The following is a 26,628-nucleotide window of genomic DNA, read 5'->3' on the forward strand; positions in this document are numbered from 1 at the left end:
CTCCACCTGCTCTGCAGTCACGGTCAGCCCTGGATGCTCTGGTTCTGACTGAACACAGTGAACAGGGCCAGCCGAGATGCCATCTACAGTGCCAACCAGAATGGCTGCACTGCTGCTAAGGCCGGGGGCTCATGATTAAAGTGGGGGACATAGGGTTATCAGACTCCTGTGTCCACTAACAGGAGGATCATTTGAATCGTTGTCTAAAGGACTGGCACAACAGCAAAGAGTGTTCATCTCTCCAGGGAAAGCAAATGCAATACCAGTGCTTCAAACACCCCTCAGAAACTCCCAGTTCAGGTGGGATCCGCTCATTTGCCTGAAGAACGTTTGGGGCAGTTTTCCTCTCAGCTGAACAGAAAATAGTTTGCTTAGCAGACACTGTCGTGCTGCCTCACAACAAAACTTAAAGAAATAAAAAAGCATTTAGGAAGATTTACCGCTTGCTTGGAGGTACTACGCTAGGCACTTGAAGTATCTGTATATAACCTTCACCGTGCTCAAGGTGAGCGTGCCGGCTCCACGGTGCAGCTGCGGGTCCGAGGCCCAGAGCCGAGCTCCTGCTGTCTCACCGTGGACACTGCTGGTATCTTTTCTCGTAAATAAGCCACCGCACGATGCCCAACCGTGACAGAAACCAAATGTCCAAGTCCCTCCCGTGGTCATGATTTCTTGGTCTGAAAAGAGGCAGCCAGTGACACCTGCCCAGCAGCGGGGTCGCTGAAGTTCAGGGAGATGAGAGGAGATGCACGTGGCACCGCCTTCTCCCCCTACGGCCAAAGGTCTGAAGACCACTCTGGACAGACTAGGACTCCAGTGCCTCCAGAGCACCAGCTGACGGTACTACCGCCATGTACTACGAGCAAAGTCAAACCAGAAGACACACTTGCTTGGGAAACGTAAAGGACCAGGTGACTCCGTATCTTCACGTATGAAATTCCAGTTAAACTAGACATGCACAATACTATGTTATTTTGGTAACACGGACACAATTTAATGATTCTAATTTTTTTGTACTTTTTGTTTTTTTACAAGTTAGGTGCCATAAACAGTCAAATAATCCATCTTTTAAAAAGTACGTTTACAACATCAAAAGAATTAAGATGAAATATAAACCTTTCTACTTACAATTTTTATACAGATTAACCAAATCACAAATACCACAAATAAATGTTAAGTTGTAACAATATAATGAATAAACATTCAGATTCTTAATAAAATCTTCCTTTAACATTTGTTTTTAACTTACCATTATACTAAATAATCTATGCAGAGTTTTGGGGTACAATACCAAGAAGGCACCAACAGTACAAAGCAGATAACAAAGCAGTTTCAGATCTTGAGTGCTCTACATGGATAAACAGCACAGAAAAGGCCACGAGCTTCAGGGAAGCTGGTGCAAGCCTATAGCATCCCTCTGGATTTCCCGTCTCTGACCCATGATGCCAAGCTGGCCGCAGTGAGGGAGACCGCGTGTTTACTCTGCTGGGACACGCCTCTCATCTGTACTAGGGGATCATATTTCAAACACCAGCACGACAATTTTAAAGCACAAATGCTTTAAAACGTATAAGCAAAAGGACTGCTCAGATTTTCAAAACCACTACATTTACAAAAATATTTCCCTTAAACTTGGGATTGCTCCAAAACATTGATTTACAAATATAAAAGTATTATGGAAGGACCCAAAGCATGTGTGCATATGTATGTGTATTAACATACTATTACCATACTATAGAAAAATTACCAATTTAAAAACTGTATTAACACGTAAGCAAATAAAGGTCAGTCTCCTCTGAATGGTCTGCGTGTGACTGGTAGTCGGCTTGTTGTAGGCAGTATACCTGTCTGCGTCAGGGACAGCCACCAACCACTGTGGCCCCGCCACACCCGTCGCTGTGCCTGCAGTAGCAGGAGTCACGTGAACACACCGCGCACCAACGCAGTGATCTTCTACCCTCACGTCCACGGTATGCGCGTCTCTACCAGCTTTGAAGGCTGTATCTGCACAGTCGTCCTGAGTTCTCTCAAGTCCATCCCGCTGGCTTGCTAGGTATTTTGTTTCATACTAAGTGAAAGGACTGGAATGTTTCGACAGGAATTTTTTGCTTACATTTTAGACACCAAAAAAGCCATCAGTCTGAAACTTATCTGCGCGGAGCAGTAATGGAGGCGTTCGGGATCACCAGCATGAATTTAGATGACCTAACCTGTACATTTTTAGAGGTGGAAGATCCAAATGATGAGTCTTTCACACCTAACAGCTAGTACTTTTCACAGGTACCTTGGTTAAGACAATTCCCTGACCTGTTAAACCAAGTTTGGCATGATTAGTAAAAAGCACACAACCTGTGGCTTCAGGGACTCTAGGACGCAGTTAGTGGTTTCATGCCCACCTGACTCCATGGTACCGGTGAGGGGGAGGGGAACGAGCCTAGAGTCCCCAGGCATTAGTAACCGAGGCTATGGCTTTCCTTCTAGTTAGAGGACTGCAGGTTAACCTCATAATACTGCTAACATTCCATTTAAAAAGTACAAAGAAACAACAGCAATAAAACTATCAATGCTCCTTTAAAAATGTATCGAGGAACAGTCAAATCTCTGTATCTTTTCAATGCTGTGTGGACCTTCACAAGGCAGCTCTGTGCATGGAGGTGAAAAATCACGTATCTCAGGGCAAAAACCTAGACGTAGTTTTTATTTCTGATGAGTCAGACACCTGCTCTGGCCCGTGAGGTGTGAGCACCAGCACGCTGGGCTGGGGGTTGTGGGGTGGAGCCCTTCCCAGCACTCAACTGGGACACAGGCCGGCCCTGTTTAGAAAGAATCAGAGAATCCAACCTGAGACATTTGGGCTGCTTCATCAGAGCCTGACAGAACACTGTAGACCTATGATCTGAAGAAACGAACATGTCAGAATTGATTCTCTGCTGTGTGGAAGGAAAAAAGAACTCTCCAGAAATGCTTTCTAAATCACCTGACATAAAGCAAAGTGTTCGGGCAGTGCCTGGTGGGAAGGGGAGGCCTGCAAGCCTTTCTGTTCTAAAGCACAGACTGAGCCTGACTGTCCATTTGGACCCGCTAATCCAGAGGAAAACAACACCGAATCTTAACATGAATATGAAGATAGAAGATGTACATTTATTTTCATGAATTACAAGTGCATTGCTGTTCATATTAGCAGGCAGTCTTTATATAACCCATTCTCCATTGCTGTCAAAAATCAAACAAGAAAAAAAGGACAGCTGAGAAATGAAAAGCTAAAAATAGAATTATTTTTCCTAAGTGATCTGCTGGATAGCATTTTCCGTGGAACACAACTCAGAGGTAACAATAGATTTTTTGTTTCAATCATAGGCATGTGGCACTTGGACAGTCATCTCCGCACAGAAAGCTGTAACAGTCATGCGAGGGTACAGTAATTATTGAACAAGGCAGATTTCTCACCACAGAGAGCAGTGGGGGAGTCAAGAGGAGGCACCGCAAGGGGACAGAACACCGAGTCCACACCACAGGGTGCGGCGGCAGGAACAAACACTAGAGGGCTCAGGAGGGCAGGGGCTAGGGCTCCACGCACGCAGGACCTAGGGCTAGCTGCTCCTGACGGCCTGAGCTCGGTGACATCAGAGACGTGAGCGAGCACTTGACGACAGAACAGTGCTCCAGTTGTGAGCTCACGGAGGCTTTATTACAAACTGTTATATCGTAGGTTGAAAATGAACTTGAGATGCTGACATGCTGTAGGAGGAAAAGGAAGTGTACACTTTCTCACTGAAAGATGCAGTGTTCCTCTCCGCTAGACCCTCAGGCGTCGAGCGTGGCTACAGCGCCCGTGGCACCTGTGCCCACTGGGCGTGGAGCTCAGCCCCACGCCATCTGGGCAGCCTGCATGACCTCGTGCACCTCTCACCAAATCCCGAGAGAAGCTGCCACTTTATATCTTTTTGCATAAGTCTTGCGAACACCCAGAACTGCATATAACACATTTTGGCAAGTGTGCCCCTGTAAATGGTACAAGTGGAACTGCCCGATGCAGGACTTCTTCCTTTTATTTAGAAAAAGGACTGAATTTTCTAAAAGCTGGGCAAGCAGTACATATACCTTACACCTGTTAGGGATTAACATGAGGAGAGGTGCTGACGAGCACCCACAGGGTCCAGGGGCAGGAGCACGAGCTGCAGGGGCCCCGGCAAGGTGGGAGAGGAGTGCAAAGAGGGGCCGTCACTGCCTTAAAGTGCCCGAGCAGCGGCCACCCTCCCGGAAGGTGAGATGCAGTGACCGACAGTGAGGGTGGGGTCAGCAGGGCATTGGGAGGGAGGACTAGGGAGGGTGGAACCACTGCATCTTTCAAACCAGAAAGCGATTAGTGACTAAAGCAAGGTGAGCAGTAGGTGCCCTGAAGTACATACTGCCACAGGTCACCGGAGGGCGACACACACAGGGGTGCCAGGAACAGTTCTCTGGACTGAAGGAATTCTTTGAAAGCATAAAAGCCACAACTACCAGAAACTGCCCCTCCGAACGGCTCAAAGGAGTCAGGTGAACACGCCGAGACAGGCTGGAGACGGGCCCAGGGTCAGGAGCTGGGAGGAAGAACAGGGATGCCTGCGCGTGGCCCGTCCTCAGAGCCCGTGTCCTGTTGGGAAACAGACAGACCGACTGTGAGCTAAGGGTGAACCACGTGGGAAAAGCAGCAGCAGCAGTGCTAGGAAAACGGAAGAGTGAAAAAGAAAAACACTCCTGCAGAAAAGGTCATTTCCCTCAGAACCACGTGGCATGAGTTACACCCGAGGCTCCTCAAGGGTGGGCTTGCCTCCACCCCCCGACCCAGGGCACCTCCTCTCAGACGTTTCACAGAGGATGTTTCCAGAACACTCGGGGAGACACGCACGCTCGCTCACAGCCAGGCCGGCGTCAGTATTCCCCAGATGCCATTTATTAACCAACGGTCCAAACCAGAGTCTGAGAATCTTTGTAAACACGTGTGAAGTGGAAAACGCTTCTGCCTCCTCTTCTCAGCACGTCTCTCTCTCTGGATGAGGAGGTAGGTCAGAATCAACCACACAGGAGGCAGAAAGTGTGTTGTTTTTAATGCTCAAGATTTCTGTGACTAAGCACTACAAGCACAACCAAGTGCTGGTAGGAAGCGTGAAGCTGGTGGGCCTGGACCCTGGAAGGGCAGGAGGGGATCCAATGGCTGCTGTCCCGCGAGGCCCCCCTGGCCCTGCAGATGCCCGAGGATCCCTCAGGAGGCCCCCGAGGTCCCCCATCACTCTCCTAACATCTCTATTTTACTTGAGGAAATTATATTCTGGGTTAAATCTACTCCACCCGTTTACAGACTAGCAGTTCTCAGCTGTGAGCACAGACAGCTGGGGGTGGGGCGCGGGTGGACAGGGGAATTCCCTCCACCTTGAGGACCATCCTGGAGAGGAGAAGTGCACGTTCTCTGTCTCACGATGAAGCTGCGTGGAGACAGCAGGAGGGTAATCGAGTGCGTCAGGATGCGAGCAAAGCAGACCTTCCTTCCCCTGGAGACGTGGCCTGTTAAACGCCCACTGGCAGGCGTCATGTGGCTCACAGACACTGCCAGGTGGACAGTCCTTGTCTGCTGCTCGGGGAGACGGGCTCGGGGACAAGAAGTGACCTCCTCCTAGAGGCGTGCCACCATGAACTGCAGCCACACCCAGCAGCTGGCAGAAAACTAAAACTGCCCTAAATGCTTTTATCTTTAATGAAACCAAAGGGAACCAAGAGGTTAATGCCCCTAGTAATCAGTGCCCCCCCAACCCCCCGAGAGAGTCCAGTGATGGGCAGAGGAGGAAGAAAGGCAGGCACCACCTCCTCTTCCCCAGCTTCTCGGGGGAGCAGGTAAGGAGATGGTCTGTAAGGATGAGGCTGACCCGAGGCCGGAGGAATCGGAGACTTGTCACAACGTATTAACCACTTACACCTTTTTACCTTTCCAGTGAAAACATTTCTAAAATAGAGCCCCTTAAACAAAATATAATGAACACACTTTGACCCTTTACAATCACTCAGAGCCGCCACTAAGAACATCAGCGAGCAGGGGACACCTAGGGTGTCCTCTGGAGCAGTCCCTGCTGTCCCCTCCAGCAAAGCCCCCAAAGCTGTGTGAGCATGTTTCCCAGGTGGCCCCGTGTGTCACAGCACCGTCACCTCCAGGCTCTCCTCTGCGCGGTTCTGCCCTCACTGCAGACTGGGAACTCACACCCACGGTCCCTCCATCTCCCTGGGGAGCAAATCTAGGTGAAAAAAGATTTCTGAGTCCAGGTCTAAAGGACCTGGACTCTCTGCCTAGTTTTGCCACCGATGTATAATCTTGAGCAAAATGCTTAAACACACTCCTTCAGTTTCGTCAATCGTAAACCTGGGCTGTGTGCTGACCTCAGAGAACGCTGCTGTGATCATCAAAAGGCAATGTCTGTGAAAGAACCTGGCCCAGAGCTTAACAACGCCCCCGCCCCACCCTCCTCTGCACTCACTCTTCTATCCTAGATGACTAAATTGTAAGTCAGTCTAGATGTTGGAAATTTCCTTTGAAATGCATAGAAAAAAACAAGATGGATGTAGATGGAGGAATGGATGGACAGATACGTGAGAAGGCAAAGAAAGTATAATAAAGCGTTAATCATAGGATCGCGGTGGTGGTAATATGAGTGTCTACTGTAAAACCCTCAACTTCTCAGAATAGGTGAAAATTGTCATTTAAAAAACGTTTGGGAAAAAAATCAGGCTACCAGCACATTCTGTGCCTTCTGTGTGCCTGGAGGAAGTGAACTAAACACAGAGCAACCCCCCTGCCACCGCCTCCACTGGTGACAGGCCCCAACCCTGGATACTCAGAGCTGGGGTGGGCCCTGGGTGGGCTCGGTCCCCGTGTGCTAATGGCCTCCAGTAGGCATCCAGTCAGCAGCCTTGTCCTGCAGCCCAGGACCCTGGTCACTGTCACACTCCCCTGCGCCTGCTGCCTGACCAGCCACCCCACAAGTTGCTGCTGAGGTCCCGCCACCCAGACTGCCCAGTGTCAGCTGCCCTGACACTTCAGGACCTAAGACCACCTGTGAGGAGAGGCGGGCCCCTCCCCACCAGCGGGGCGCCCCCTCTCGGTGCTCTGCATCTTTGGGGCCGAACCCTCCCCTGCTGCAGCACCACAATGCTGGGCCTGACTCCCCGGGTCCTGCCATCAGGCTGCTAGAAAGCAAAGCCTGGGTCTTACCCATCCGTTCCCTCCTACCCAGCACTAAGAAGTACGTGATGGGGATTAAATGAACAATGACAAACTGATAGCTCCATCACCCCTAGATGTTCTACACCAAAGATGTGCATGATGGTCTGTGTCTTTCTCCCCTCTCAAGCTACGTGCTCCTCGGCCACGTTCAGTCCTGTCTGTTCTGCTCACTGGGGTGAGCACACAGCATGTATGCCCTGAAACCAGAAGGCAGGGAAATCAGGGGCCACGAACACACAGGAAAGCAACCCATGGAAGGGACCGTGCAGAAAGTTGCTCAGCTCCACCTTCCAGGCCAGGGGTCAGTGGCCTAATCTGTAAAGAGCCAAACAAAAGCTTATTCACCCAACGCAGCCAGGCCGACCTGGCACGGACACGGAGACGGGAGAGCAGGCCCCTGGCAGAGACAATCCCCCCACCGTGAATGCAGGCAGAGAGGCCAGGAAGGGGTGAAAACAGCTGGGTCCCAGGGGCCGCTTTCCTTCTGTCGGTGAATGACCGCACAGTGCCTTGTGTGCAACAAATTCTTCAAGAGATTGTCCCGATGTGAGGTGTGGATAGATGAACCCTTCCAACCCCACTGGACTGGCCTCCCTGTCCTCTGCGGCATCTCCCCTTCCTGCTCAGACACTTCATGAAGGTTGGCTGCTGGGGGCACATGTGCTCAGGCTTGGAGTCTGGCCTCCAGTGTGTCCCAGCAAGGGCCTGCCAGTCCCCCTCCCTTGCTTGGTTAGGGAATCGGGGTCTTTCGGGCTCTGCTCCCCTCACTCCCCTGCAGTCACTGCTTCTCCCGACCACACCCCAGTCTGAGCCCCAGGTCTGGAAGCTCCTCTCCCACCCTCTCCTCTGCCCCAGTCCGGCCCTGGTGGCTCTGTGAGTAGGTGAGCTGATCGCATCTGCTTGTGGCCCCCCTTCTGCCCTTCCCTGTCCCCTGCTCTGAGCTCTGGGGCTGGGACCCTGCCTTAGCACCGCTGCCTGTCCTTGGCAGCTGCTTCTGGTGGGACTGCCAATTAGGCACTGAGAGGAAAAGCCTTCTTTCTTCTGCCTCTAGTGACACATGGCTCTTCAGGAGGGGTGGTCCTGGGTTTCAGAGGTACTGGAGGGTGGTGGTGACTCAGGCCCCTGAGGTCCCTGGGTCAGTGGCAGTCGGGCTCCTGACCCTCCTCAACAATGGTGATGCTCTAACAGCTGCAGTTCCGGCAGGGGCCCGGCACTCTCCCGGGCTGCTGACCAGACAGATGCTGGCTCACATCGCTTCCCCTCAGCCCCTACAGACCCCCGTCTGCAGGAAGCCCCACTGCCCCCCTCTTGTTCTCCAGCCCTTCCACAGCCTCCTGACTGATCACACACCCTCTGTGTGAAATACCTCAAGCAGCTTCTAATCTCAAGCCTGGACGCTGCCCAACACAGGCAACCTCAGATCAACCCTCAGCCTGACCCCAGTATGTGAAAATAAATAAAAAGGCCTAGGCAGGAGAGAATGGATTTAAGATCCAGCTGAGAACCCCCAATGCCCACCGCTGCAGAACCCCCCACTTCATAACCCTGCCCAGAGTCCTCTCGGTCACCTGTCTGCAGACCCCACTGCCCGGCCATCCAGCTGTCCCGGGCTGGTCTGTCCAAAGCATTTCCCCAGCAGGTGCCTCAACCCTTGGTCGTAATTCTTTACCTCACTGCTCATTTCTACAGAGTTCTAACACAACAAGCCCCACTCTCTCTCCCGTTCCATATATTCTCTAAGATTGAGATTTGTGTTTCCTCTTTTTGAACACTTTTTACACCTGTCTCCTCTGCTAGGATTTACTATATGGTTAAAGCTCCAGGTACCTGAGAAATTTAAGATCTGTATCCTGGCTGGAATCTCGCGGTCTCTTCAAAAATGAGTTCTTTGAGCTTTTCCTTGGGCAAGTCATCCAATTCCATGTCAAACTTGAACGGTGCTTCGGCGATTGGCTTGAAAAGAAAACAATGTTTAGACAAAAGTGGTTGTGGTTGAGGCAGTCATTCACTGCTCCACAGAAAGACCACGGCTCAGGCTCTGGAACTGAGACGGCAGAACTGGCACCTGTGATGAGCAACCCTGTGCTGCGCCCCAGTCGCGGAAGTGCACCTTCCGAGAGCCCTGAACCAGTGAGAGGGAGCGTCCCCACATGATTCTCCAATGTCTTCAGGCACTGCATGCACATGGGAGCCACAGGAATCTGTTGTGATGGGAGGGCTGCTGCTGGTGGTAGTATGTGTACACAATCAGGACCCTCAATACTTGAATAAATGCATTTGATTACATCCATTACGGTTATCTTTATATGAAGAAATATTATGGAGCCATTAAAAAATGAAGCCACAAGGAAGGTGAAAATCATGGCAAAATGCCCATATTTGTGTTAAATAGAATGAACTCTACTTTATTTTTAAAATTTAGACATAGAAATATTAGACTGAGAAGGAAACACTCCAAAATTTTAATAATGATAACGGCATAACAGAACTACAAAGTGATCTTTCTTGTATTTTTCTGCAAGTTTTCGCTTTTTTTTAGTATACTCTCTCTATAAATAACTAAAAAGCTAATACTGTCTATTCATATCAAAAAACCTCAATGATAAAAGATGTAATTAGTCAGTTAATATTTTGATTTGTAAGCAACCCCCTCCAAACGAATGCAATGTTACAGAACCTGATGACGATACAGCTGTTACCAGGCACCCCAGACCTTATCCATGTCACTTTCACACCAGGTATTAAGGGGAAGGAAACGTGCACCCCAAACTCTGCGCTAGGCCCTGGCCTCTTGAAAGGGGAAAAAGAGAAAAACAAGCAGCTCCCCTCCCTGAAGGAGGGCTCGACGTACGGGACCCTGCACATGCCACCCTTCTAATCCACCTGGCCCCCTTGGGGTGTGGGGTACCACCCCAGCCTGAAAGTAGGACGTGGGGCTTAGGAAACCGCCAGCTCACAGGGCAGTAAGAGCCCCAGGTCCCATGTTCTCAGCTGCTGCCCTTTTATGTACCACGGAGGTCGTGTCAACTATTTCCGGGAAAGGCTGTGGAAGGGGAAGCTGACTGATAAATGCTTCCTCTGTTTGATTTCCTTTCTCTTTTTCATGTAACTGCTTTCTACCTTTGTAGTTAGTTCTTCCTTTCCTCTTCCATTTCCCCTTTAATACACTCCTCTTGGTTCTCCCTTTTTTAAAAACAGGAGTGTGAAGGCTTACTGTCTATGCATTTGAGCCTGAACTAGAAAGATCCATATTTCTGGTTCCTACTGCACCTTCCTTCATTATCCTCCGGAGAACAAAGTTAAAAGTGAGCCCCCAGGGGCTTCCCTGGTGGCACAGTGGTTGAGAGTCCGCCTGCCGATGCAGGGGACACGGGTTCGTGCCCCAGTCCGGGAGGATCCCACATGCCGCGGAGCGGCTGGGCCCGTGAGCCATGGCCGCTGAGCCTGCACGTCCGGAGCCTGTGCTCCGCAACAGGAGAGACCACAACAGTGGTTTGTCCCGGGATGGTCTGTCTGGGAGAGGCCCGCGTAACGCAAAAAAAAAAAAAAAAAAAGTGAGCCCCCAGAGGAACCAAAGAGCCAAGGAACGGGGACTTTTGGACAGAAGATGCCCGACATGCAGCACCTTCACCTGGATGCCCAGTGTGCACTGGAGACTCGCACACGCACCTCTGCGACCAGCATTCCTCATCACGACAGGCTCTCGTGTCTCTAGGGAGGCACACAGGGAGGCAGGCACAAAGCCACCAAGCTCTGGTGGGACTGTCCTGGCTGACCTGCCCCCTCCTCCCCTCCACCCGCAGGGCGGTTCCATGTCTCTTCCTGCCACAGGCTGTGACCACAGTCCTGGGATCCCTTCCCTGCCTGTGCTCCCCTCCCCCTCCACTTCCCCAGCCCCGCCCTGTGCAGGGGACCTAGAGGAAGGGGGTTTCAGGCTGTGGGGACAGCACTAGTCTCAGGCACAAGATGGCAGGGCCACTCAGCCGGGCGGGTGCAGGCTCTCACCTCATCACTTGGGTCGTAGTACTGCTCCAGGTACGGGTGGGCCAGAGCCTGTTCCACCTCAATCCTCTTATGAGGGTTGAATGTCAACATCTTGTCCAGTAAATCCAGAGCTACAAAGAAAGGTTTTGCAGACGTGAGAAGCCAAAGAAACAGTCAATGAAATACTCTCTCGTCTTCCTGTTTAAGCCCACTGACCCACAAAACAACCGAGCTAAAGGAGCCCCCGCCACCCAGGGGTGCCTGTTCCATCTCTGAGCTGGAGTCTGAGCACCTGCTAGTAGAGACCCAGACTCAGGAAGGTGATGTGCTCAGCAAAGGCTCCACATAGTGGTCAGGATTCAAGCCCAAGTCTGCCCCCAAAGCCTGGCCTTGTCCTAAATCATGGCTCTGCTTGCAGGGTCAAAAGCAGAGGTTTTATGTATGTACTGCTCTTAAGTCAACTCCAAAGTCACTTCTGCAATGGTCACTGCCTCCCATGTGGTTTCAGCCTCCTCCTTCCAGGTCCTGGCTGAGAGGCATGTGTAAAGCACAGGCCCCCTGGCCTGCTCTGCAGCCTGGCGTCTTTCTCCAAGGCCCCAAACTACAAGTATTCTCTCGACCTGGCCGGCAGTTCAGCCCTGACCACCTCTTTCATGTCGACAGTGCAGCAAGGCAGCAAGTGCAGGGCCAATAGGAACAAGCCGGAGGCGGTGGCCAATGAGCAGCCTGCCCTGGGGTCTCTGCAGAGTGTCTAGGCACCACCTCAGGCCGCAAGGACAGCCAAGTGGCACGGCTGACAGTGGCTGGGACCAGGGTTAAGGGTCATGTGACAAAATACTTCCTGTATTTAGTGTCAGAAGTAGGTTTCAATGAGGGAGAATATATGCTAGAAAAGCCATCACTATTCTGGTAAAGAGGTAACAAAGAGGGCTTTTTTTTTTTTTTTTGCGGTATGCGGGCCTCTCACCGCTGTGGCCTCTCCCGTTGTGGAGCACAAGCTCCGGACGCGCAGGCTCAGCGGCCATGGCTCATGGGCCCAGCCGCTCCGCGGCATGTGGGATCTTCCCGGACCGGGGCACGAACCCGTGTCCCCTGCACCGGCAGGCGGACTCTCAATCACTGCGCCACCAGGGAAGCCCAAGAGGGCTTCTTTTAAAACTGTCTCCTTTTATTTAACAATGCTCAGACCAGTGGTGCTCGCAGCCCTGAGACACCCCTGAGAAATCCAAGGGCTCCAAGAAATAAATCTAAAAACTACTAGGTAATTATTAAGAACACACATTTTTAGAAAATGTATTGACACTAACAAAAACAAAAGCACTGGCATCTACTTAATGAAGCCTTGTTACTCACGGTGATAGTTTCTTATTAGGTTATCAACCTCGTCCATCTGCAAATGAGCACCCGACTCTAAGCTCTAGGATAAAGAACGGTGATGGAAAATCACTGTAGTCACTAGGAAATGTGCTCCCCGATGGAGAGCAGCCAGTGGCCGGCCAGGAAGTCGCCGGGAGAGAGCGGGTGGGTGGGGTGCCCCACTGCCCAAGGTCGGGGCCCCCACGTGCACATCCTTGCACACCACCCCTACTCACCTTCAATCAGGAGATCATCGATGTGGTACACTGTGTGTTGGACATGATGAGAAATTCCACACAATAAAGGACTTCTTTCATGTCCATAAAGTGAAGTGTGAAAACCAGTACGTTTTTTTAAAGCCCACATAATAAATTTCTACAAATAGTACGTTTTCAAACTGGTAGACGGGCGAACACACCTGCTGGGCCTCAGAGCCCTACCATACCTAACACAGGTACTAAAACCGACCTCATTTCCCGCTCCTGCCCCCCTCCCCTAGAGCTCACAGACATTTCCCCAAAGACTGCCTTGAGATGAGATAACCTCCGTCCATGTCAGGAGAAGCCGAGGGCCCAGCCACAGTCAAGAGTCTAACAGCATTATTTTTAAATTCCAAGTCTTGTTGATATTAAGGAGGGATGCACTCCAAGGCAACTGGATGCTCTGCAGCTGACACACTCCTAAAACAGACCTTTCAGTTCCTTCAAGTTCAATCCTAGGCAACAATTTCAAAAGAAAAGAGCTTTTTTTTTTTTGCTACTTGAAAACTGACTGGCTCTCCAGCCTCTTTTGACTGCAGTGCTATTTCTGCACTGCTCGCAGCTACAGGAGGAGAGGGGGGAGATGGGAAGCAGCTGGCAGGTGCTGCTCCCACAGTCAGAGAGCCCGGCCTCCCTCCTCCCACATGCTCAGCATCCCACTGGCACCACTCCGACGTATGAATCACGCTGGCTGTGCATATGCTTCCTTGGATGCAGATTTTATTTCCCCTAAAAGACTGAAGCCCCTTCTAGGCCAGGATGACATCTGACCACGATCCTGACTCTCCCTGGTGGCAGCCATGAGCCCACACCTCCCCTCTAACTCCGCGGGGTGTGCAGCAACATGACCCCACCCTTCCGGCTCATCAGTCACTTTTCCTTCCAGGTCCTAGGGCGGGTCACCGGCTGGCAGCACTGCTTTGGGGCCATCTCACCTACCCAGCAACACTCTGATCCCAGATCAAGGTTGCCATCTGTCACTTCCATCCTCAGCTCGAATTTCTGAGCAGGGCCAGAGAAAAAGGCCACCTGTGCAGACTGTGCCACCGCAACAGTGCTTCTCAAACTTTCTAATCTCAGAGCCCTGCTCTTGAAAACTACTGAGGATCAATTATTAAAAAGCAGCTAATTCAACTCACAATTCAAACAACTGCACAGCACCATCCTTTGAGGAAACCACTGCACTCAGTACATGGCAGATGTGTTCTGCGTGCACTTACCCCGCGCTGTCACATGGAGCACTAAAAAGACTGGCACAAAGGACAGGACACAACAAAGCGGGTTCTCTGTGCTGCTTCACCAAGGGCACCTCACATGCAGCTGCCCTGGTTTTAGCTGGGAGGCTGGCACTGCCGCCTTGCCCTGCACTGAGCACACATGGCAGCACAAGGGACAGAGTGCAGGATGCCTCAGTGTCGTCATGAAAGGAGTTTTCACCTCACTACCCCCCTGGAAGGATCTTGGGGACATTAGAGGTCTAAGGAGCACACTACCAAGAACTGCTGAGCCACAAAAACTCAAGATCTTTAATCTTATCATGGTCCCCAAGAGCTCAGGCAAAGCCCCGGTCAGCCCTTCTCTACTCACATGGGTGGATCATGCCCTTCCTGCCCACAGGCCCTCATTCCTCTCAGCACATCCTTCTGAGAAAATCAAGATCCCCAGGGGTGACCTTCCTGGACATCCCTCCATCAGATCCACATGCATCCTTCTGTGGAAGAGGGGACCCTCTCCCCACCCAAAGCCGATCCTCCTTGCTGTGGCTCCCCCTGCTGCCCTCACCTGGCCCAGTCCTTTCTGTCTTCATGTTCCCACTCCTCTTATGTGGTCACCCATGACCTGAACTAGAGGCCTCTGTGCCACGTGGAGGTGCTGAACTCGGCCACATTCTCACAAGGCATTATCTGTGTCCATCTCCTCTACAGGTTGCGAGAGTCCCCATCCCTCCCGCACTGCCCAGGGAAGATTCTTGTCCAGCTCCTTACACATCTCACTTTCACCTCCCCAGCCTCTTCCAGGATTTCAAATGCCATCTATTAAAAAATTCCTAAATCTACTGTCAGCTCAGGACTCTCACTCTCTGTATACAGAGACTCTCTGGAGGTAATGAAATAGAATACAGCTTATTATCCCATTGAGAACATATATACGTATATGCATTTACAGGAGCAGTAATAAAGTCTGGAAGCTTTTCAAATACCAGGTTATCTGAGAAATGGACACAAACTTCTCACAAAAACGGCATTTTTTAAAATTTCAAAAAATAGGGGAATTCCCTGGCAGTCCAGTGGTTAATACTACGCTCTTCCACTGCAGGAGGTAGCAGTTTGACCCCTGGTCAGGGAACTAAAATCCCGCATGCCGCATGGCATGACCAAAAAAAACCTCCAAAAAACAAAAAACAAAAGTGGGACCGAGAGAACAGAATTCCTCATCTTTCTTCACGCGCTCACAGCCGTCTGCTGGCTTTGCACACCGGTGTCCCCTGCCCTCTAACCACACGGAGCTGCACTTGCCATGGGGGAGCTCTCACGCTTGCCCGTGGGAGCGGTGACACCAGCTCAGCCACATTCACCGGGTTCTCTTGGCCACAATGACTGTCAAGGGTGTGGACACAGAGGCAGTGAGCGTCAGCCCCACACCTGGGCTAAAACTATCAGGAAACAGGTCAGCGTGAGCCTGGAGATGCTGGTGGCCATGATGTCACCACGAGAAAAGAGGCTGGTTAACAAGAAAGATGGAACAGAGGAAGGCAACGCTGAATGACAAAGTCCAGATTGTGGTCAAAGCGGCTACGCCCGGAATCCAAGCCCTGCTGGGCCTGTCGGTTCCGAGAGCCGGTGAAGTCCTTCTTCGGGCCGAGGCCAGTCCCAGTGGGTTCTCATGAAGTGGATGGAGAAGGCCTCAAAGAGCCGACCCTCCAGTCTGTGACGACTCACCCCACGCCCACAGCCCCATCGCTCAGTGGGAACCACTGCTCATCTCTGGACACGTTTTATAGAATTTCCCGGTGCATCTTCTTTCACACAGTTGAGATCATATTACACATAACAAAGGCTGTGTTATTTCCTCAGTCAACACTGCTCGTTAGTATTTTCCCATGCTACAAAAATTTTGTAAAAATCACTTTTAGGGACTTGATATAATACTCCTTTGAGTAGATGTATCAGTTGATTCTGATCCATGAACAATGAACAGTTAGCGCTGACATTGTTTCTAACAATTTTTTTAAAAATTTATTCTTGGCTGCGTTGGGTCTTCATTGCTCCATGTGGGTTTCTCACCGTGGTGGCTTCTCTTGTTGCGGAGCACAGGCTCTAGGCAGGCAGGCTTCAGTAGTTGTGGCACACAGGCTCAGTAGTTGTGGCTCGCAGGCTCTAGAGCACAGGCTCAGTAGTTTTGACGCACAGGCTCAGCTGCTCCGCGGCATGTGGGAATTTCCTGGAGCAGGGCTTGAACTCGTGTCTCCTGCATTGGCAGGCAGATTCTTAACCACTGTGCCACCAGGGAAGCCGCTTCTAACAATTTAACACGGCCCAGACTAAACTCTCAACTGCTAACTCCCAACTGGCTCCTCCCAGTGACCCCTCGGCTCAGTACCTCTTCATGGAAGTTGTGTGTTCTTGTCCTTTGCTCATGTATTTATCCACTGATGTCTTAGATTTCTCTCTGCTCTTTAAACACTAATAACATTAACAAGAAGTCTAACATTAAGAACTACTGTTCTTAACCCTCCCTAATGTTCTTAGCTCTCAACCTTCCCAATTACCCTGAGGTGGGTAAAACTTGCCCCAATTTTGAGATGAGGAAAATGTGAAAAAGTGAGGTCACAAGTCTGCACTCAGGCCAATCGCAGAGCACAGGACCCAAAAACCATGTGTGTGTGTGGCCATCAACAAAACAGGACAGGGATTCTTTAAATGTTATTCAATCTAAAACAAATTATACCTATTTGTCCACACCTGGTCTAATCTAGTTTAAATTTTAAACTTTTAAATCTACTACCTTTCATTTATGTTTGTCTTTTTGGTTTTTTGTTTTTTTAAAAAAAATTAATTAATTAATTAATTTTTGGCTGCATTGGGTCTTCGCTGCCGCACACTGGCTTTCTCTAGTTGTGGCGAGTGGGGGCTACTCTTCATTGCGGTGTGCAGGCTTCTCCTTGCGGTGGCTTCTCTTGTTGTGGAACACGGGCTCTAGGTGCGTGGGCTTCAGTAGTTGCAGCATGCAGGTTCTAGAGCGCAGCCTCAGTAGTTGCAGCGCACAGGCTTAGTTGCTCCGCGGCATGTGGGATCTTCCCGGACCAGGGATCGACCCCGCGTCCCCGCTGCACTGGCAGGCAGATTCTTATCCACTGAGCCATCTTGGTTTGTTTTTAAAGCTTAGGAAGATATTCTTTCCCCACGCAGAGATCAGAAAAATACTGAATGCTCTAAATATTGTTAGTTTTTAATAGTATGATTTTTTAAAAAGTATTTGATCAATTGTTTTGGAATTCACTTTGATGTGTGAATAGTGATTTAAACTGATTTTCTTCCAAATAGCTGTTCAACTAGCCCAGTACCATCTGCTGAAGAATAATCATTTCTTCCTCCCTCACGGGAGTAATTTTGGAGAAAATCCTAAGCTAGATTCCTTTGAAGAAAAATCTACAATACTACTGGTTCAAGGGACTCAGCAGTCAGAAATATCCAACAAACATGTGAAAAAATATTCAACCTCACTCCTAATTAAAGAAAAACAAATTAAAATGTCACTTTGGTTGGCAAATCCCAAAGTGCAATACCCAGAATTGCTGGAACAAAAGACATGTGACAGAACTGCCAAGCTGCCTTTCAGAGAGACTCCATGGATTCACACTCCACTAGCTGCCTCTGAGAAGAACCCCTTCCCCACAGCCTTGACCACACAGTGGGCTATCAAACTCTGTGATTCTTGCTACTGTGATGAGTGGGAAAAAAATGGAATTACTGACCTTTCAATGTTCGTAACTCATATAATAAATAACGAGTTCCTTTTCCTAAATTTAAGAGACATTTACATTTCCTTTTCTGTGAACTATTTGAGTTCACTCAGGTTTTCCATTAAGATCTTATGGAAAAATCTGAACAAACATTTTGGCCAACCCAATACTATTAACCAGACTTAAAAGCGCTAGTGTTTCAGCTTGAAAGTTTTAATTTCTTGAGATCCCCGAGGTCTTTCATTCATTTCTTCCTGTTATTTTCATGCAAATCTAAACTATTAGCTACCTGCATGCAGGTTCTTAAATCTGTCTTATTGCTGTTTTATGTCCAGGGCCTTAGAATAGACACCCATCTATTTATTAAATGAATACATTTACCAATGCTGTAGTAAGAAACTAGGAGCAACCTGGTGGCAGATAAATATGGTCCCCATTTCTTTGCAGCTCCTCCCACGAAGGGGTGGATTCATTTCTCCCCCTCTTGAGTCAGGCCTGACCTTGTGATGTGCTCTGACCAACAGACTGTGGCAGAAATGTCCATTTCTGAGACTCGGCCAGGAGAGACCTTGCAGCTCCTGCTCTGGTTCTTTTGGAATGCTGTTGCCAGCATGAGAGGCCCAGTCTGGTCCACTGTAGGATGAGAGCCAATGGGGTGCTAGGTTCTGTGAGGCACCCTTAGGCCATGCAGCATGAGGTGAGTCAAGCAGACCCACCCAGCTGCACCCAGCCCCGTGGGCTTTAGAACAAATATGTGCTGGTCGGGTTTTTAAAATTTTTGGTAATAAGGGTCAATTTTAGTAAGATCCTCTTCTATATCTCATTTCACAGGGTGCCACATTAACCTAATTATGGTTTGGTTTGGTTTGACTGAACTGTTTCTAACTTTCAGGTGTGCAGCATCATATGGGGTGATCTGAAGGCCTGGAGTTGTGGAGGGGTTTGTTGCACAGCAACAGATAACTGACGTGAATGTCAATGTCCAATATGAGGTTGTGAAAGACACTACAGGCCACCCACAAGGGAACGTTATGTACCCATTCTTTATAACTACATAGAAAGGACCCAAGATATATAAATGAAAAACTTTGTCTTGAGATCTCAGAACCTAGTCCTACCAATACCAGTAGTATAGACATTCACACAACCCTGTGATGCAGGTACTAACATTTTATAAATGGGAAAACAGAGGCCCAGAGAGGTTAAGTAGTTTGTCCAAAGGATGCTCAGCTGGTAAGCGGCTGGGCTGCGGACTGAACCAGGGAGGTCTGGCTGCAAAGCATGTGCTCTGGACACATGATGTTTTATGCCCATTTCAGCACTAAACTCAATCTTTCCACTTGATTCTATGTATAGTTCTTCCCCGCTTTTTCATTATATTCACGCAATACCTACAATTCAAATTTAACTGGATTTTAGTGGGGTTAATTATTACCTGAACGAACCAATCTCAAAGTTCATGACCTTAACATAAGGAAAATAAGCTAAAAAAACCCTCAAATAATTTGATGCAAATTATGACTAACTAGAGAAAAGAGTGAGGAAACAAACAGGAGAAAAGCCCAAGAGTTCTGTTTATTGTAAGGTCTTAATTATACAGTTTTGTTATGTACACACCTCTTAAAAAAGGCAACTCAGGAAATCAGATCTAGGTAACATACTTGGGATGGATGATACAGCACACAAGCCAATCTAATCAGTAACACGTGCAAGGCATGGGAAGTTCTAATTTTGAAAATTCTGCAACTAGAATACATTATATAACTATAAATAGGTAGAAGCTGTGCACACTTTGGTAGAGCAAACATTAAAGGTTATTTTGGGATTCTGATAATTAAGACTATTTCTTATTCTCTGACTTACTTTTTCTATACGTCCAAACTGTCTACCATAATCATATACTACCTTTATATCAGAGACTTTAAAATTCAGTCAATAGCAGACTGGATGTAAATATTGTAAAATCACTGCACCAACATGTCAGCAAGCTGTTCTTGGGTTCCCTCCTCTGACCTCTTCCTTCCACTCTAAGGACCCCTCTGATGACACCAGGCTCACCTGGACAACCCATGCTAATCTCCCCACCTTAAAGTTAGCTGACAAGTAACCTTACCCCTCTCTGTCATGTAACCTAACATGGATTCAGCTTCTGGGAATTAGGACACAGACATCTTTGGGCATGGGGTCATTATTCTGCCTACCACACTTTTATGACAGTATAAAGTTAAAAAAAATAGCTGCCTAATATATTTAACAGGTACATGTTAAGCAGGAATGAAGGATAATATAATTATTACACAAAATTAACTTATAAGATATCAAAGACTAAAATCGAATGTATGACCTTTCTCTTTCATGGAACATGCTCTTGGAACATATCTAAGATAGCTTCACCCAACCTAAGGCCATGAAGATTCTATCCTGGTTTTTTCTCAAAGCTTAATAGCTTTAGTCCTTCTATTTAGGTCCATGTTACTTATTTTTTGCACACAAATGTCTAATTGTTCCAGCACCATTTGTTGAGGAGACTGCCATAGGCACCAGTACAGATAAATCTAAATCTGAAATGCATTCTGCTGAGTGGAAGAATCCAGACATAAAAGGCTACATATTACATAATTGCAATTTTATGACATTCTGGAAAAGGTAAAGCCATAGGGACAGGAACTAGATCAGATGTCGATTGCCAGGGACTAGGCGAGGGAACTGACTACGAAGGGGCGCGAGGGAACTGACTACGAAGGGGCACGAGGGAACTGACTACGAAGGGGCACGAGGCAACTTTTGGGGACAATGGGAATGCTCCAAAACTTGACTGTGGTGAAGTTACAGGACTGCATACGTTTGTTAAAATTCAAAGACCTGCACAACTAAAAAGGGTGAATTTTACCCTATGTGAATTATTCTGTGATAAACCTGACTTTCAAAATGATCAAATGACAAGACGACCTTAAAAAAATTGAACTTAATCCAAGTTAAAAAGTAGCAAAGAAACTAAAACGTGTAAAACTAAATAGTCACCTCCAGACTCCCTTACCCTATGGCCACTGCTCCTAAATAAGAGGGAAGAAAGCAATGAAGAGCGAGCACCAAATAGGGCATTATCCAACAGCCACAGAATAGTGACCTACTGCTTTAATGAATAAGACAAAGAAACAAATAAAAGCTAAGCCTAAGAAAAATAATCAATGAAATCACATTTACCTTTGGAGTCAGCATTTGGGAACAGCCTGTTCCATGGCACCTTATTTTTGTGCGGAAGAGAAAGCAAATAGTTTCTAGCTTTTAAATTTATTATACAATTCAGGTCTTCCTGGGATGGGGATCCAAGAATACCTATCAGATAAAATAATCAGCTGTTAATTATCAAGACCAAGGTAAACCAACTGTACACCATCAGCAGTGGGGCGGAATGGGCACTGACATTCAATGTTTTCTCACTACCTCCCAATGCTTTTTACAAAGTCCTTAATGTTTTAAATCAAGGAAGATTAAAAAAAAGCTCATGTCCATCAGTTTGAAGAGTTGCTGGAACTCTTCTTAATTTCCTGAGGGTACTCTGATGTACACAGTGGGTCCCCAGAATGCTCACGAACCTTACCCAGAATGTGGTTCAGCTGGTCGAGGTAATGCTTCCCCGGGAAGATGGGCCTGTTAGAGAGCATCTCTGCCAGGATGCAGCCTACAGACCAAATATCAATGGACTTGGTGTAGCCCTGCAGTGGAAAGGAGAGAAGATGTAGAATGACCTCTGCTGTTCCATGACACAACGAGACCTTTCTGCATGACAGGTACAGGGCTGCTGGAGTGTCAGCTTCTCCTCTGGCTCTATAATTCAGAAATAAGAGACCATGGAGAGACAAATATCATTTGGCTTTCTTATAAGACACTAAACAACCCAGATTGCTTGATTTTATTTCTCTCTTCAAAGTTGATTAACTCGTTATTAAGTTAGAATTTCTGCAGTATACTTCATTCCTTTTTTCAAATGATTTGAGAGAAAGAATCAGAATCCTTGTAAGCTGAAGCTGGAAAAAGAAAAAAGTAGAGACAACCACTGACTGCTTTAGGACATTTGTGGCCCACTTACTCATTTTGGAAACCTGGACTTCCCTGGTGGTGCAGTGGTTAAGAATCCGCCTGCCAAGGCAGGGGACACGGGTTTGAGCCCTGGTCCGGGAAGATCCCACATGCCACAGATCAACTAAGCCTGTGCGCCACAACTACTGAGCCTGCACTCTAGAGCCCGCAAGCCACAACTACTGAAGCCCGGGCACCTAGAGCCCATGCTCCGCAACAAGAGAAGCCACCACAATGAGAAGCCCGTGCACTGCAACAAAGAGTAGCCCCCACTTGCCGCAACTACAGAAAGCCCACGCGCAGCAACGAAGGCCCAAAGCAGCCAAAAAATAAAAATAAATAATTATAAAAGGGGGGGGGCATTGCTACATTTCCAGAATATCTTTATCCATTTTGAAAATCATTAAAAACAAAACACAACAATTACCCATGATCTCTGCCAAAAAGAAGCACGTGCCGGCTCTATCATGTCTCACTGATCCCTATTGCTTATCTCCTTTTTCTATTCATTTTTCAGGTATATTTTTTCTTTTAAAGGAATTCGGTGAAAAGACATGGAAGAATTATCATATACAACAGTAAAAAAAAAGACATGTTACTATATAAGTTGAGTTTTATGGAGAATGCTTAGGTATAGTGATAAATAGAAGAAGAAATGTGGAGAACAGCTAGAGGGAAAAAAATTTATTCAAATATTAAAGTTTATGGAAACATAGCAAAGTATTTTTTGAAAATCAAAAAATTAATGATCAGATCTACAGCTCTGATAAAATGGGTTGAATTTCAAAACAATTCTCTTCAATAAATTACAGAGATTTAAAGTTATCTTCCCACAATTTCCTAGTAGATTGATTGATTGATTCATTTATTTATGGCGTTGCTGCACGCAGGCTTTCTCTAGTTGCAGCGAGTGGGGGTTACTCTTTGTTGCCGTGCGTGGGCTTCTCATTGCAGTGGCTTCTCTTGTTGCGGCGCACGGGCTCTAGGCACAACGGGCTCTAGAGAGCAGGCTCAGTGGTTGTGGCGCATAGGCTTAGCTGCTCTGTGGCATGTGGGATCTTCCCGGACCAGGGATCGAAGCTGTGTCCCCTGCATTGGCAGGCAGATTCTTAACCACTGTGCCACCAGGGAAGTCCAACGTGGTAATTATTATTACTATAATTAACAGTAACTATAACCATAATGATGGTGGAGACCTGGAGGACACCATCTTAACCAAAAGATCAACAAGAACTTCACCGATACCGACACAAACCAGGTGTGCCTCCTGATATGACAGATGATATGCTGAGAAGAAAACACTCTTTCTGTGGTATTCATGCCCAAAATGCATGACACAAAACTGAGGCACGTGCTACAAGTAGCTGACCCGCACCCTTCAAAAACATCAAGGTCGAGAAAGGCTGAGGAACTATTTCAGATTAAAGGCGACTAAAGTAACAATGCACGTGTGAGCCTTGCACACATATTGAGAAAAGCTATAAAGGTTATTATTGGGACAATATCCAAAATCTGAATATAAACGGGGCATTACTATTGGATCAGTGTTAATTTTCCCACTTTTGATTACTGTACTACAGTCACGTGAGAGAACACCCTTCTTTCTCACCTCCACTGCTGCCGCTCTGGGCTGGACAAATCTTTGTTGGGGGGCCGGCCTGCGCACCTCAGGGTGCTCGTCACTGCTCTGACCTCTCACTGCTCGATGCTGGCAGCACCTCCCCTACTGGTTGTGAGAACCAAAAATGTCTAAACACAACCAAATGTCCTCAGGGAACATTCAAACTACTGTTCTAAGGACACACACGGTGAAATGCTTAGTGCTAAAGGTGAACATCTACAATCCATTCTCAAATGACTCACAAAAACAAGCACACAGAGAGAGAATGAAAAAGCAAACGGGACAAAACACAAAGAGCTGGTGAGTGTGCATCTGAGGTGAAGGGTGGACAGTTCCAGCCAGCAGCTCTGTGAGGCGGCTTCCCTCTGCTTTAATACGACTGTGATTTTGTTTTCCTCTTCACTCATTCTCTCACATGTGTACAGGAGATTTTTCTAGAGGTTACATGTCATTATAGGATATTACACGTGAAATGTGACAACAGTGAACCGTGCTTCCCTAATGCCCTGTGTTTCAGAATCACGCATCGGTGTTGGTGTCAGGAAGAGCAATGGATGCCATGGTTTCAGATTTCACGTGGCAATTAGCCTTTCCTCTGCTGGGTTTTGGTGTGGTATCAGTGATGAGCCAAGAGTAGCTGAAAAGATTACTAACTCTCCCTTTCTGAGCTTCATGCGAAGACTCTTCACTAACTCTTCACTAACTTCATCAAAACAACATATTTGACAGACTGAATGCAGAACCAGGTGAGAATCCAGCAGTGTTCAAATCAAGCCAGATGCTGAAGAGATTTGCAAAGATGAGAACACCACTCTTCTCACTAAAATGTTTTTGTTGTGGAAAATAAACATTTTTAAAATAAGAACTATCTAACTTTTTAATATTTATTTTAAAATTAATTTAAAAATTAATAAATACTTTAAAAAGTTTCAGTTTTGGGGCTCCAAACTGGTGGCTCAGCAGTTAAAAATCTGCCTGCCAATGCAGGGGACATGGGTTCGAGCCCTGGTCTGGGAAGCTACAACTACGGAGCCCATGTGCCCTAGAGCCTGTTCTCCACAAGAGAAGCCACTGCAATGAGAATCCCGTGCACCACAATGAAGAGTAGCCCCTGATCGCCACTAGAGAAAGCCTGCACACAGCAACAGACCCAACACAGCCAAAAAAAAAAAAAGTTTCAGTTTTAATTTCTATATAGTAAATATTGATTGATAAAACCCACATGAACAAAAACTGCTTGGGGTCTTGGATAAAGTTTTAGACATTCAGACATTAAAGGAGTCTTGAGAACAGAATGTTTGAGAAACCCTGCCTTTTCTTTTCTTGCAATGTTTCTGCGAATTGAAAATTCTATCAAAATGAAATGTTACAAATACACATACAAAGAACGCTCTAGCTGGCCAAAGCTGGGAAAATGAGTATATATATAAAAAAAAGAAGATAATGGACAGCAAACAAACAAAAAACCCCCACAGCCACCACGAGTCCATAATCATGTTTTCAAAACAAAGACAGGGGTCAGAGGAAGAGAAAGAGAAAAGGCGGAAACCTCTTCTTCACAGATGAATGCCAGCTCATCGATGTAAAAGGAACAATCAATTTAGAAAATCACGTTTTGCAATGGAGACAATGGTCCTCAAGGGTGCACCCCTGGGGGAAAGGCTGCCAGGAATCAGAGGAGCCACACACATGGCTTCCAAGACTCTGTGGGGTTTGTGCCAGAAAAGTGTGACCTAAACCTAATCAGGAGGAGCCAGTCCCAAGAATTCAGAAAGAGACCCGCTGGGCACAACACCACCTCTGTGCTCTGCCAAGTATTTCATGTCACAGAGAAGCCAGGAAGGCAGGAGGACTGTCCCAGATGGGGGACACACACACAACTGGGATGGCACTGAATGAGCGCCGGCCGTCACAGGCGCTCGCAGCGTACCGCGGCTGTGGGGAAGCACACCGCCTTTTCGGGAGTATTAGTGAACTCCTTGCATATGTCGAGGTGTGCAGTGCTGGTTTATGTTGGTGAAGTGTCAGAGCGTTTGACACAAGGGAAGAGAGAAGAGACAGGGGAGAGAGACGGAGGCAGAGATGTCAACAGCTGGTGCTGTAAGGGGAGGAATATGGGTGTTCACTGGACTCTCTTCTGTGAGTGTGAAAATGTTCTAAATCAATAAAAAAGAAAATCCTGAATACATTGCTAGAAGTAACATTCTCAGGCTAGAGGTGCTATAAATAAAAAAGGATTCAAACTCAGTTTTGACTATAGTTAACTCTGCAAAAACAGAGGCCACCCTCCTGGCTACTTCCCCCTGGAGGGTGGCCAAGAAGTGAAGACAGGGCAACGGCTCAAGTGGGGACGGATGCTGTAAGACCACAAGGCCCCAGGACGCAAAGGACAGCTTTCCTTCCAGCTGGCAGGCACTGCTGCACACACGGGTGCCTCTGGCGTGGAGCGGCTGTCACGTGGCCCGTCTGTACACAGCAAGAACCTGTTGTGTGGGATTGTCATACAGAATTATGAGAGAATCAACACAACATTTTCTCCTTTGAAACATGTTACACCAAATCTTTCTTTACAATGGAATTTATTTTAATGGAATTTTACTTCCATAGCTAAACTAAACACAGGTATGATATCAAGAATAACTAACTGCTTTAAACAAATTCCGTTTCCTCACAAAAGCAACCTACATCCCAAGCCCTTTCACTCGTAAAGGATGGAGGAAGAAACTGCAGCCTATGGGCTAATTACACCTGTTCCTTTCATTCCCACGAAGCCTCTCAGGATGATTTCTGGTTCCCACACCTGAACACGGGGTCCAAAGTCTTTTTTTTTTTTTTTTTTTTTGCGGTATGTGGGCCTCTCACTGCTGTGGCCTCTCCCGCTGTGGAGCACAGGCTCCGGACGTGCAGGCTCAGCGGCCATGGCCCACGGGCCCAGCCGCTCCATGGCATGTGGGATCCTCCCAGACCGGGGCATGAACCCGTATTCCCTGCATCGGCAGGCGGACTCTCAACCACTGCGCCACCAGGGAAGCCCCAAAGTCTATTTTTATCGCTTTTTTTCTTTCTTTTTTTTTTTTGGTTGCACTGGGTCTTAGTTGAGGCAGGCGGGCTC

The 26,628-nt window shown here is 47.8% G+C and overlaps 2 protein-coding genes across 2 annotated transcripts in view; both read right to left on the reverse strand.

The window, feature by feature from the left end:
• The window catches only part of YPEL1 (yippee like 1), a 5,112-nt gene extending 4,259 nt beyond the window's left edge, over positions 1-853 (reverse strand). The window contains exon 1 of the mRNA XM_055080672.1: positions 848-853. Coding sequence (XP_054936647.1) covers positions 848-853 — 6 coding nt within the window. The remainder of the gene's footprint in view (positions 1-847) is intronic.
• Positions 854-987: 134 nt separating this feature from the next.
• Positions 988-26,628, reverse strand: part of MAPK1 (mitogen-activated protein kinase 1) — a 99,352-nt gene continuing 73,711 nt past the window's right edge. Inside the window, exons 5-9 of the mRNA XM_024120474.3 lie at positions 21,417-21,531; positions 21,020-21,151; positions 11,258-11,367; positions 9,080-9,205; positions 988-4,636 (exon numbers count right to left, since the gene is read on the reverse strand). Of these exons, the coding sequence (XP_023976242.1) occupies positions 9,089-9,205; positions 11,258-11,367; positions 21,020-21,151; positions 21,417-21,531 (474 nt within the window). The 3' untranslated portion in view covers positions 988-4,636; positions 9,080-9,088. The remainder of the gene's footprint in view (positions 4,637-9,079; positions 9,206-11,257; positions 11,368-21,019; positions 21,152-21,416; positions 21,532-26,628) is intronic.

Source organism: Physeter macrocephalus, chromosome 19 (assembly GCF_002837175.3).
Source record: "Physeter macrocephalus isolate SW-GA chromosome 19, ASM283717v5, whole genome shotgun sequence".
Classification (NCBI taxonomy): domain Eukaryota; kingdom Metazoa; phylum Chordata; class Mammalia; order Artiodactyla; family Physeteridae; genus Physeter; species Physeter macrocephalus.